Here is a 13,765-nt window from a genome sequence, read left to right as displayed (position 1 = left end):
GTACTTTAAATCATTCACAAACAGATGTCCTGTGCTGGGTTTAAATTGTACCTACCAGAGAGAAATGTTTTATTGCTGATACCTGTCTCTGTTTCTATTGGCTAATTCATAGAGGCGGTGGGAAAAAGTTGATCAAAGATGGAAATGCTTATTTTTAGTTAACAGGTGTGAATGGAATGCTTATGTATGCACTTATGTATTTTTAGATTAACAGGTGTGGGGGGACAATTAATGATTAGGGTCATAAATCACTCTATCGATTACATTTTGTCATAAGGGTGACCATATAACTCTCTCAAACTACAGAATTTTCTTTATTATTTTTATGGTGTTTGTTGTTTTTAGATGTGGTCTTTCTTGATGAACCAGTTTCATTTTCCACCCAAACAAGTTCTAACGGTTCAAATGCAACCGAAACAAACGTGAGACCTTGAATGTATTTACTAACCTGATGCCGTATCAGGAAACAGTCTCTCAGTAACTCTGTCCATGGACTCTGGTCAAGGCCATCACTCTTGCACACGCTATGCATGGAATTCCAGTTCCTAGAGAGATTAACAGCCTGGGTATCACAATATCCCATGATATTTTAAAAAATTAAAACTTTTTCTTTTATTATCAAGCCTGAAAGTTTTTAAAAAATAATACAAAAGCCATTAAAAGATTAAATTATCAAAGAATCTTCTTTGAAAAACCCTATTGCAGACAAGAAATAACTTATTTTTACTTAACGTACTTTTGAAATATGCCTGAAGCAAATCATACATATTACTTTATGTCGAGAAACATACAACTATAAGCTCACCTTTCCAGTGGTCCCTCCCATAAGGAGGAGGAATATAAAAGCTGTCACTTGCTGCCTGTTACATCACAACAGACACATGCACTTACTTTTCCAGTGAATGGCAGCAACAATTGATCCTAAGTATTTCTGCATTAGAACAGAGAACTTCTATGATAATTCTTATGGGACTTTCAACTTTAATAAACATAATTCGATTGATCTGTATGGGGCAGTACTAACAAATAAGTCACTTTCAGATTCGGATCTTGTTCTTATCTTAATTGTCGATATCGTCGTCACCATTGTAACATTACAATGATAAGCATTGCTTTGATCTGGGGAGTAGTAGTTGGATTTTGTTGCCTTTTGTGGCTTGCTCTGGGCATAAGACGCAGGTAAGACTGGACTGATGAAATGTAAATACTTGGATTTTGTTTTATTTTGTCCTTTTCATGAAATTTCGGGATTTAACCTTTTGCTGTCATTTAAAAAGGTGTTGAGAGTAACAATAATTGTAAGAAAACTTTTCTTTAGCCTGGAGCCATTGAGAAACAGCATCTGAGAAAAAGCAAAAACTGTTACTGTGCTACTTGCACTTGGTTGTAGTGAATGACCGTTTACGTTCAGAGAATAAATGCAGCTTTTTGCTATAGTAATCTGAATATGCAAATGGCTGGCTGGGCTAGAAATGACTTCGGTATAAAATGCGTCACAGTGATCATTGCTATGAAGTGATGAGTCACTGTGGCTGCTATTGAGCAAGAAACAATGTTTTGTGCTGTTTTGCTCTCAGTTGTTAGGAGGATGTTTGTTTAAAAAAAATAGTTAGATAGATCAGGGTTCAGTAAGTTTAAAAATCATCTGCCTCGGCAGAAAAACATGAATCAAACAGCTTTTAGTGTATTTTTTTCTTCTTGCAATTAAGGTGGAATTATACCTTAAGTATGTATACAATACATACAATATCTCTTACTATATCTGAAAATATGTGGGATTTCACAACTATGACTGTTTTATTTACCACAAATTTACCATATTTACAACGTTGTAGATTTTGCAGTGAGTGAATATCAAAGTAATTAAAGAACAAAATAGTCGACCACGTTAAAGTGGGGAATTTTAAAAATGTTGTTGCTATTTTGGTGATTTCTGCAGGCAAGCTGGTGAGCCTGTCATTGAAAATGGTTTTATTCCCTACCTGGGCTGTGCTTTGCAATTTGGGGCAAACCCTCTTCAGTTCCTCCGCAGCCGGCAGAAGATGTATGGTCATATTTTCACCTGCAAGATAGCAGGCCAATACATCCACTTCCTGTGTGACCCCTTCTCCTACCACTCAGTCATCAGACAAGGAAGACACCTTGATTGGACAAAATTTCATTTTGCTACATCTGTTAAGGTAGACACTGGTGTTAATCTAACATATTGAGAAGAAAATATCTTAAGCTACAAGAACTTTAATAATATTCCATAACCTCCCATCTCTAGGCATTTGGTCATGACAGCTTTGACCCTCGTCATGGCTACACCACAGAAAACCTTCACCAAACCTTTCTGAAGACGCTGCAGGGGGAAGCTCTGCCCTCCCTGATAGAAACTATGATGGGCCACTTGCAAGATGTCATGCTTAAGTCAGACAGACTTAGTCCAAGTGAAGATCAGTGGCAGGTGGACGGGATCTTTGCCTTCTGCTACAAGGTGAGTAACAGCACTATAGGATGACAAGACTTGAATCAGTGGATTCCATCGTTAAAGAAAGTGTTTTCACATGTCGGGCAGATTGTGTTTAAGGAATATGGTTACTGCTAAAAGGGAATGTATTTTAGGCAGTCCTGATGCAGTCCTTTCTGTTTTGGCGTTAACTAGGTAATGTTTGAAGCTGGCTACCTGACTCTGTTTGGTAAGGAGCTTGGAGAAGACAAATGTCACATCAGACAGGCTGCACAGAAAGCGTTGGTCCTCAACACTTTGGAGAACTTCAAGGAGTTTGACAAGATATTTCCTGCTCTTGTAGCTGGTCTGCCCATCCATGTTTTCAAGAGTGCCTACAGTGCCAGAGAGGTCAGTGCATAGTATTCAAGATGATGTCGGGATGCAAAAGTATTAAGTCATAACACCTGTCTAATTCATTTGAATGTAACTTTTATATGTTATTTAATTTAATTTGCAGAACCTAGCAAAGACGATGCATGCAGAAAACCTGTCCAAGAGGCACAACATGTCTGACTTGATCTCCATGAGGATGATACTAAATGACTCCTTGTCTACATTTAATGATGTGAGCAAAGCTAGAACCCATGTTGCCTTGCTTTGGGCTTCACAGGCTAACACACTGCCTGCTACATTCTGGAGTCTATTTTATATGATTAGGTAAGAAAATTGTTCTCTTGTGTTTCTCAGTTCCGGTCCTCAGGGACCAATGCCTGCATGTTTTAGGTGTTTCCCTTCTGTCACACACCTACTTGAATAAGTGGGTCATTAACAGGCTTCTGTAGCACTTATGGCATGGAGATGAGGTCATGCAATCATTTGAATCAGAAATTGAGAATCTCTGCTTTAGGGCAACATTTCCTTATTAGCACAGTGGTCACTATGTGTTGCTGTATTACAGATATTTGATTTGGAAGTTAAAACAATACGCCTACTGTCCTGAGCACCAGCTTCTGGTGAGCTGTGCTGGAAGATTGTGTGGAAAATTGTTAGAAACTTTTAACAGACTGTCATTGCTGTATACTAACTTCCATATTTATAACAATTAATAAAGCCTCCCTTCTCAGTAGGCCATTAAATGTTAAAATGTTAATTGTTTCCTTGACCAATAACTTAATATTGCCCAACAACATAAAACCTCCCAATAATTAGTGGTGGTTTCTGATATGGGTGACCTGGGCAGTCACTCAGGGTGGCATCTTTTTGGGGGTGGCATGAACATGCTGAGTTCAGCAGGTGGACACCTCTCTGCAAACAAAATGACGCAATTTTTGTCACGTGTCCTCGTCAGTGACAGACAATTTTCGCACGTTGAATGAAGTATGTATAGACCTTAATGTAATGAGGTGTTTGAGCCAATAATTAAATGATATTTTGCAAATAATGCAATAAATTGTTTGTTATGCAAATGTCATAAAAACCCTTTGAAAATGCATCATGTCCAGCCAATAATGTAATAGTACAAAATAACTTTGTTTCTTGGAAATAAGACTTATTTAATCATGTTACTTCTGTTTATATGCTGTTTGGTCACTGAAACCTGGCATAATCCTCATAGGACACCAGCGGTACTGTGCAGCACATTCTCTTAAAAATGCTTAAAACACATTTGAGAACAGTGTCTTGTACAAAATCTCTAATATGCTGGAAAAATGCTTATGTATGTGGATGTATAATTTTGGTAGTCTTTATTTAATTATTTAGAGTGCGGTACAGTTACTTCACCTAAAGGAATGGGCCACAAATCCAGTTGACACAAGTGATCATTGGTCACATGACACATTTCATTTTCAAATTATTATATTATGCTACAACAGTAACACAATAACGATCCAGTAATATAATATTAAGTTATACGAATGGAAAGTTATTATGGTATTACAATTGAAAATGTTTACTGTACTGGCTACATTTTTTATGTTGTATGTTTTTTTAATGTATTTCTGTTTTAATAAATAGCAATGTAGTTATGCTAAGGGCTTTTGAAATGTGCTATAGAAAATGTTCCATAGAAACCTATTTTAAAATAGGTTTTAAATAGTTAAAACCTTTTTTCTAAACTAAACTCTTGATAACAATATATTGAAGGCTTTATTTCATGTTTGTTGGAAAATCAAAAAATGTTATAAAATACAGGCAACAAAAGATAAAGAAATGCAACTGAAATGACTTCATACTTGTGCCCAGGAGTCCAGATGCTATGAAAGCAGCTCAAAAAGAAGTCCGGAAAGTTCTGAAGGATTCGGGTTTGACGATGGACCCTGGTGAGCCAAACATGCTCAACCTGAGCAGAGACCAGTTAGACAACATGCCTGTTTTGGGTAAGATTACTAAAATGTATGTTTTATTTCTACAAAATAAAACATACATTTGTAACACAGGAAATTAAAGCTTGGAATATTTTACTTTTTCAATCAGTTAAGAAAATGTGTATTGTAAATACAGATGTATTTTTTTTTTAATCCATTGATTATAGACAGCATCATGAAAGAAGCCATGCGGCTTTCCAGTGCCTCTTTGAATATTCGGGTTGCCAAAGAGGACTTCCTGCTTCACCTTGACAACCAAGAAGCTTACCGCATTAGGAAAGATGATGTCATAGCCCTGTATCCACCCATGGTGCATTATGATCCAGAAATCTATGAAGATCCTTATGTAAGATGCCACATTGTCCTAATCTGCTGGACTTCCTTAGAACACTTTTTAAAATCAATTTGAATAATAAACGATCTCTTTGTTTTATAAATATGATGAATTGGAATGAATGTCTGACTTTAATTGAATTGACTGTTTTTCTAAAGTGCTTCGAGATGATGTGTTATTAATTGGCACTATACAATGAAACTGAATTGAATCTACAAAGTGAAACTTTGCTTTCTATTGCTCTTCATTTCTCATTCTCTTCCTTCTTGCAGGAGTACAAGTTTGACCGTTTCCTGGATGAGAAAGGTCAGGAGAAAACCATATTTTACCGCAACGGGCGGCGGCTGCGTTACTTCTACATGCCCTTTGGCTCGGGGGTCACAAAATGCCCTGGAAGATTTTTTGCTGTGTATGAGATCAAGCAGTTTCTAACTCTGATGCTGTCCTACTTTGACCTGGAATTATTAGACCCTGCAATCAGAGTTCCTCCTTTAGACCAGTCCCGTGCCGGTCTGGGAATTCTCCAACCTACATATGATGTGGACTTTAGATATAAGAGGAAGGAGAACCACTAAACCCAGTGCTTACCGGGCTGATTGACTGAATTACTTACTGTAGATAATGTAAATTTTACAGTACAATAGGATATCTGTGTAAATAGACTAAATTATTTTTCAATGTCCTGTTTCTTTTATAAAATCAGGTTGTAGAAGATAAGCTGCATGGAATCATTAGAAATGATCACATATTTCCAGATCTTTACTGGCATTCTGTCATATTCAATACTTCTCAGAGCCATGTACACTAAATAGTTATAAACAGTACTTGCAAACTCAACACATCATGAACTTTAAATGTGCAGGTTAAGAAAAATCAAAAGAAATAATAAAGGCACATTAGCAAAATCACACATAAGTATTAATTAAAATTTGATTACATTTATTGATTTTCCTGTGATTTATGTCACTGCATGAGCAAATGCCAGACCTGCAAACTCCAAACAACGGTCATGGGTTGTGGTTTCTTATTTGGGCTCAGAAATAAACATATAATCAGCCCCAGAATTTGACTGACAGGTAGTTTTAGTCAGACTGTCCATCATTTCCCTGATGGTTCGTCCTGTTGTGTCTTTGTTAAAGTCAAAGTTATATATTTGCTGTGAAAACGGCAAACATCAAGACTAATATGGACAGCACAATAAAAGTGAAAACAGCCACAAATGAACAAGTTCGTAAATTTGCACCATTACTCTAATCATTAATATTGAGATAAGTGCCACAAATCACAAAAAGAAAAATTACTTTTTCTTTTTTGGACCGTTGTAACCATTAAACCAAGTGTCCTTCAGTAAGTATTGGTAAAGCTCCATGTCATTTTTGCATTTAGGGTTGTCAGCAGATGCTGAAAGTAACTAATAAAGTAACTTGTAATCTAATGTTATTTTCCAAATCAAGTAGTAATTTAAGTTACTTTTTCAAAGTAACTTTTATCATTGGTCATAAGTCTAAATATGATTAAATTTAAATAAGATTTTTAAAGTAATTTATTGTGATGCACCTATTCTATAAAGTGAAAGTAGAAGTTAACTGACATTCCTGATGTGTCAAACCTTCAGATGTCAGTCAGAGATCCAAACACACAGATATATGGCTGTCCTGATACTTTATAGTTTTATTAAAACCAGTGCATTAAACTACCAAGCATACAAAAATCACCAAGAGGTAAAGTTGCTTGTGAAAAACAATACATGAATTATGTATACCTCTACAAATAAGAAAAAATTACTTAGCCTATTCTGTTAATTTAACATTAAGCCTGCCTTCAGGCTTTCAGCTTTTCTCCGGTTTGTCCATGTCCTCTTTGGTAAAGCTAAAGGGCTTATCGTAGCCCATGAGATGGTTATAGTCATGAGGAATGGGGAAGAGGTCTGGATTCACAAAAAGCCCCATTTGGCCAGCATAGAAGTTGGCGAACATCTTGCTGACAGCTGGGATCCGGACTTGACTCTGATGGAACACACAACGTTTCTCAGTCAGGAAGACACTATAGGTGATGGCAGTGTAGGCATCTCTATCTGGATTGTGGTACAGACGAATAACGTAGCCCTTTGTGATGAAATGGAGGATGATGGGAGTGAGGAAGGTGAAGAAGCCGATGATGCCACAGGAAATAACCTCAAGGGCAATGTTACCCATTCCCAATCCAGTCTTCAAAAGGATTTGAGGCATGAGGATGAGGCTGGCGCTGCTGGTACTATAAGAAAATATCTTCACCCCTGTACAAACAAGATTCACAGGTCAAAAAGAAACAAGAAACACCTTGTATATTAATTCTAATTTAGACAGCATTTTTTTCCCAAACAACCTTCACACCAAAATAAGTGGCTAAAAGAACAAAACTTAGGACATGCAGAAAACAAAAATATAGGAAAACAAGAACCAGCATAGTGAATGAAAGAAGGCTTGAACTTTCTGAGTTGCGGATCTACAGATTTTGTACCTGAATTTCCAAATGGAAAAAAAATTCAGAGGAACTTACCATAATTTGAAAAACTTATACACAAAGCAGGGGCTCTGCAACCCAGAGCTCCAGGGCCTCCAACCATTATTTAGATTTTTTTCTTCCTTTTCAGAATTTGCCATTTTCAGGCACTATGATAAGAACATGATCAGACCTGTGGTGGGTAATTTACTATAAAGTAACATTTGCTGATCATGTTATATTACATGCTCAAAAAGCAAACCTGTCACACATACAAGGTTGGATGTTGTTTTTCTACAGCTGCATGGGAACCAGATGATCCGTTCCTGGTTTTGGATCCTTATTGCTGCTATAAAACCTACATGTTGACTCCTGGCAGAGTCTTCATTCACAACTGCTTCATTATTGACTGTCATATAAGCTCTCTGTATTCAAAATACAAATAAAGCTACAAAATATTGAGTGATTTCATTGAACAATGCTTGGTAATTATCTTTCTCTACAACAGACCACTTCAGAAAAAGGACTTTGCTTTTGCAGGACGATCTTCTATGCTGTAGGCTTCACACTAACAGGCTCAATCCCTGTTTGTGTACAGAGTTTCCACACTTTTTACCACGCTTCTTCTTCTGTGCTATTTTTACCATTCAACTCTTCTATTATTCAACTTGTTCTGCTATTGCCAACTATATCCTTATACTTTTTATAATATTCAGTTTTTTATGAATTTTTCAGCCCCATTGAAATCAATGGAACAGGAACAGTTTCCTCCTGTGGCAGAATTGAGAATTACAATATAAAATATCATTTGTGTTTCAGCGCCTGCCTAACTAATTACAATGAATCATCCAGTTTCAGAGCTCAGGGAGGAAACAAGACGGTGGCCATTTTGAGTTTGGACAGTTTTGTGCTGACAACTACTGAAGAAAAGTGATTAGTTTTAAAGGACTGTTTCATACAACTTTACATACAGGTTGTTTAAGCATTTTACATCCAGCAGATTATTGGTTGCTAATGTGCTATGGTTTTTAAAATTAGCATCGTCAGCTATCATGCTAGCAAAAACCAACATAATTATGATACCCTTTAAGCTAATATCAGTTTAACTAATTTGAGCTTTTACAATGTCTTTTTTCATACTGCATGTAGCAGGTTTTTGTAGTCGCCATGCTGGTGGCATTTTTTCACTGTGCATGGGGCGTCAACATGCTAGTGCTAGCCTAAATGCGATCACTGTTGGTACCTTTGAATTTAGCTTTGTAAGCAGTGTTCTGCACCAATTTCTAATACTGTTTGGGTGATATTTTTGCATTTTCTCCAAAAACATTCAGCATACACATTGCATTTCCGGGGAAAATGCAGTTTTTCTAGTTTCTTTACAATATTGATTTCTCTGACAATATGCTTCTGCACTGAAATCAAACTGTTATCCTCTCCTTAATATGTCTGTGTCAAATTTGATTTGAACTATGAGTGGTCCCAAATTTATAATCATCATACATCCACACTTTCTGATAAAATGAACAAAACATTTTGAGGTGACTGACCCCTAATAGCAGTCCCCAGGCTGCCCGTGTAAACCAGGCCTCCATCCTCAGTGTAGCTTGTTGTGGAGAGACGCTGGCTGCCCTGACAGGTGGAGAGAACCTGCATGAATAGACAGACAAACAAGAGTTACATCGATAGGGTCCATTATTTTTGAAAATATGCAAAGAATGTCAGACAGAGGAAAATAAACATAATGAGATATGTCGGTTTAAAAGAACCCTCAAATTCTGTTGATAGCTCTAAAGTCTTGTAGAGCCTTTGTGAACAATGTAACTCAACATTTTAACTGTCTTCAACTAACGTTTGATACTTGATGGCTAAATCACCCACTGAATTCACCACAGGTACAGATGATGTGATGATATATTTATCAAGTTCAAAAAACAAACTCCTACTACATAAAGTCTTTACACACTGAGCTGTTTCTTTCTATTTATTTTCTGTTATTTTGGTTCACAGCTACTGTACATTAAAATGTACAGTTAATGAGAATACTATTACATAAAACCAATGGTAAAAAGAATTTAACATACAAACATTATCCTTGGAGGAAATTGGCATTTAGAGAACAATTCTGTATAAAACCTACTCCCAGTACTTTGTCAGGGGTCATTTTGTATGAATTCATTCGTTCCACGTGATCTGCTGTGGTATCTCCCCTCTACAACAGAGGTCTGCAGCCTGAAGTGACCCAATTCAGATTTATTGTCGGGGCCGTTCACACTGCCATACATTTGCACCATCCTAGTGGAAATAATCTCCTCAACAAGTCAAAATTCTTCTTTGGCCTCTAATGAGCCGTCAGAGGATCCAGGTGCGTTTCACCAGGGAGGGAACTAAAACATGCAGGATGCCGGGCCCCCAGGGGCCCCAGGGGCCCACTTAGGGGCCCACTTAGGGGACCACTTAGGGGCCCACTGGCATACATATTTCAAGTTGTCTTTTTTTTATGAACATCTTTGTTTACAAATACAAAGAAAAACAAAGAAACGGAACAGAAAATATTGCAAAGTATGTCAGGCTGTAGCTTTCAACAGTAATTCATTGGTATGAAAAACAAAAAGAATAGAGAGCAGATATTACATGACAAATTTAAAATATTAAGAGATCTACAACATTCATGTTTTTGCAGCTTTTTGGTTCATACTCTTGGAAATAGTGGATAAATAGAGTTAAAAAAATTTAAAAAAAGGTGAAGATGATGAAAAGTTACCTTTGTGAATATGAAATTTGCCAAATATAATAATTGAATTAATTGGCAGTCTTTTGTCTGCATTAGTATTCTTACCATAAAACCAAAAATAATATTCTCATACCTCAGGGAACATTTAGCATCAATATAACAATTTATAAAGTTATTGCACTCTTTCCAAGATTTTCTTGTGATACGATAATTCCAGAATAAATGACTAATTGTTTCTGGATGCTCTTTGCAGAACTTACAGTTGGGGTCTAATATATTTCACCATGTACTGATTAGTAGGATAAATCTGATGTAACAGTTTAAAAGAGGCATCTTTCATTTTGTTGTTTATGAAACGTTTCTGATGATGAATTCTTCCAATAGAAAACGGATCAAAGTACAGAAATAATATCTGGTTGAAACACGGCTTGAATACTTCTGTTATTCTTACAAGTAGAAGAAAAACTCGCTTCACCAACGATGTTACATTCAACAAGGCTTTATATTCATCAACAACATTATTTCTAAAGAGTTCACATATTTCATTAGTTACAGCATCAAACACAATATCATACTCTTTAGAAGTTGCAGTGAGTTTGAACTCAATGTAACTCAATAAACACCCATTTTTGTTAAACAGCTGAACCACCAGAAGGATTTTATTGTCGAACCACTTAGGGTAAAATAAAGATTTATTTTTGTGAAGGATATATTGGTTATTCCAATGAAGAATTTATGGGGAGAAAAATGATGTTTACATAAAAGTGCCCATGAAAGAAGTGCTTGTTTGTGAAATGCAGAAAGTTTTACTGTTATTTTCTCTACTTTATAATTACAGCGGAGGAGGAAATTCAGACCCCGAAACAGGAGAAAATGTCATTTGGGAAAGTATTCCAAATGGAGGATGAATTTTTTTAGATATGACTTTAACCAATTTATTTTGAATGTATTATTTAGAGTTGTGAAATATAGAAAAAAAATTCAACCCTCCTTTTTCATAAGAATTCATTACCACTGATTTTCTTATGTAATGTATACGATTTTTCCATAAGAAACTGAATAACATTTTGTCAATAGATTTTATAGTTTGGTTGTCTGAATGCAAGAAGAGCGCAGAATAAGTGAGCCGTGATATTCTATTTTAATACCCGTCCTCTAAGGCTTAGATCTCTGTGAAGCCATAAATTAAGCTGTTTTCTGGTTTTATCAACTAAGCGAGTAAAATTTGATGAACACCTTTCTAAATCATTCTTAGAGACAATTATGGCTAAATAAGTAACACTTTCTTTAACAGGAATATTACAGACTCTAAATCACAATCTAACCGGTAGAAGTTTGTTCATATTCAAGTGAAGCCTTGAAACATCAGAGAAAGTTTGGATTCAATTTAAAGCAGGAGAAACTTGACTGCTCTCTCTTAAAAACAGAGTCGCATCATCAGCCAACTGACTAATTTGTATTTCTTTACCAAATACAGAAATACTTTTAAGTTGATTTATAGAAATGTAATCAGAAAGAATCAAAGTAGCTAAAAGAAAGATATTAATGGAAATTGGGCAGCCCGCCTAATTCCTCGGTATAGGTTAAATCTAGGCCATTTTTTTTATTTGACAAAGCAATTAGCATTACTATATAATGTCTTAATTGTATTGCAGAAAAAAGGACCAAATCCAAATTTATGAAGACAGCTAAAGATAAAGTTGTGATTCATGGAATCAAATGCTTTAAAAAAGTCTAAAAGAAGTACAAAGCTATTATCAGTAATTAATTCTGAATAGACCAGAATATCAAGAACGAGCCGAATGTTACTGGAAATGTGTCTATTTGCAGGAATCCTGATTGTTTCTAGAGTCAATTTGGATACAATCGGATATGCAAGTGGCCCAGGTCGCATTCGAAAAGAATCCGAAGTGAGCTGTTCTGACCGTCATGGAAAGATCACATACAGGTCGCATTACGTCAAAATAATCCCAGATTGGGTCACTTCAGCCTGCAGTGTGAATGCAGCCTTAGAGTCCAAGAGCTATTTTTCATCCTCCATCCTGCTAAATAAAACTAAATGAAACATTTAAAACGCACAGCTCTAGAGACTGTGTGTGTACTACAGGGTTTGACAGCATTAAGCAGAAAGGACTTGCTGTAGCATTAGCACGTCGGAGCTGCAGTAATCTTTGGCTATGTCTGCTCCTTAGGGTTATTTGTTTAAAAAAATTTTACCTAAGTAGCTTTTTTGGCGGAAAAAAGTACTGATAGGAGGAGTTTTGCTGCACTGTACGTTTTACCTGATTGATATTATGTACTATTGCTACTCTTACTTGAGTAGATTGCTTTTGAATTTAAAGAAATAGACTTCAGAGATTGGAAACATTTGATTATTAGATTGCTGGAATGTAGGAGCTAATGCTTATGCAATTCTGAGCATAATTACTCAGCATATTCTATACATCACTGTTTCACATTATTGTTTATTTTGTCCCAACATAGTTATTTTATTTGAAAGGTTGCATAGACAATCATTATATTTATATTAAATGACAGCCCGCATGCTGTGCTCCCAATAAGAAGTAAGCCAGGCCTGATAACTGGTCTCAGATCAACACAGCAGCAGCAAACCCTCTACAGAAACATTGTACCCATTAGGAAAAACATTGATTCTATTTTAGATTCTTGATTATACCTGTTATGGTTATGTTATTATACGGTGTTTTAAGATTTTGTTCCATGTGCCCCTTTTTAACATGAGCACCTGCCTATCCAAGGGTATTGCTAATCATATATATGATTTTTAAATCCTTTTTTTAAGTGAAACGACATATATTTCTGGTTTTCAAATTTGCTAAAAATTGTTCTGGACATTTACATGGTTCTCACAAGCATGAGCCAACATGAAAATGTGCTCGAAGTGTGTGCCTTTAAAGTGCCAAGCCGTCTAAAAAGAGCTAGTTAGCAGTAGCCTGGGTGGTGGTGAGTTAGTTACCTGGCTGAGGATGGGAGCAGAACTCCTAACAGTCCTAAGCGACACGTTCTGCCTCAATGAGAAGGAAAAAAACTGCACAGCGGGACAGGAAAGAGACTGAACCAACCGAACCACCATAGTTGCAGAAAACTTTCAAGTCAACGCTTGTCACTGCACGATCTGTTCCGGAAGCTCAAGCCACTCTAGTCGCTCATTTGCGCATGCGCTGAATAAACACTTCCGGATAATCTAAAATTGTAAATCAATAAACTAACATAATTATTCATATTAAATACTACTTGTTATGAGAGGACCTGTTTTCCTAGACGATGTTAGAATTATCTTAATAAATAATAACTGTCATTGTGTTCAAAGAGTACAATTAATTTTTTGTTCAGAGAACAAAGTACTACAAAGTACAGTATACCACATAATAGTAGTAATATCAGCCAGGGGTTTAGAG

General features: G+C 36.2%; 2 protein-coding genes across 2 annotated transcripts; one reads left to right on the top strand and one right to left on the bottom strand.

Annotated features, from left to right (window-relative positions):
* The first annotated feature begins 755 nt into the window (after positions 1-755).
* cyp7a1 (cytochrome P450, family 7, subfamily A, polypeptide 1) lies at positions 756-6,687 on the top strand. The gene is made up of 8 exons (XM_008433581.2): positions 756-1,179; positions 1,940-2,180; positions 2,270-2,479; positions 2,648-2,842; positions 2,952-3,151; positions 4,679-4,812; positions 4,968-5,146; positions 5,407-6,687. The coding sequence occupies exons 1-8, from the start codon at positions 1,100-1,102 to the stop codon at positions 5,707-5,709; spliced, it is 1,542 nt and encodes a 513-aa protein (XP_008431803.1). The 5' UTR covers positions 756-1,099; the 3' UTR covers positions 5,710-6,687.
* A 94-nt stretch (positions 6,688-6,781) lies between these two features.
* tmem70 (transmembrane protein 70) lies at positions 6,782-13,516 on the bottom strand. Its single transcript, XM_008433582.2, has 3 exons — positions 13,324-13,516; positions 9,163-9,262; positions 6,782-7,409 (listed from the first exon to the last, which is right to left on the bottom strand). Exons 1-3 carry the CDS (start codon positions 13,438-13,440, stop codon positions 6,964-6,966), a joined length of 663 nt encoding a protein of 220 aa, XP_008431804.1. The 5' UTR covers positions 13,441-13,516; the 3' UTR covers positions 6,782-6,963.
* Positions 13,517-13,765: the final 249 nt, after the last annotated feature.

Source organism: Poecilia reticulata, linkage group LG17 (assembly GCF_000633615.1).
Source record: "Poecilia reticulata strain Guanapo linkage group LG17, Guppy_female_1.0+MT, whole genome shotgun sequence".
In the NCBI taxonomy this organism is placed as follows: Eukaryota; Metazoa; Chordata; class Actinopteri; order Cyprinodontiformes; family Poeciliidae; genus Poecilia; species Poecilia reticulata.
This window is presented reverse-complemented; position numbering and strand designations above follow the sequence as displayed.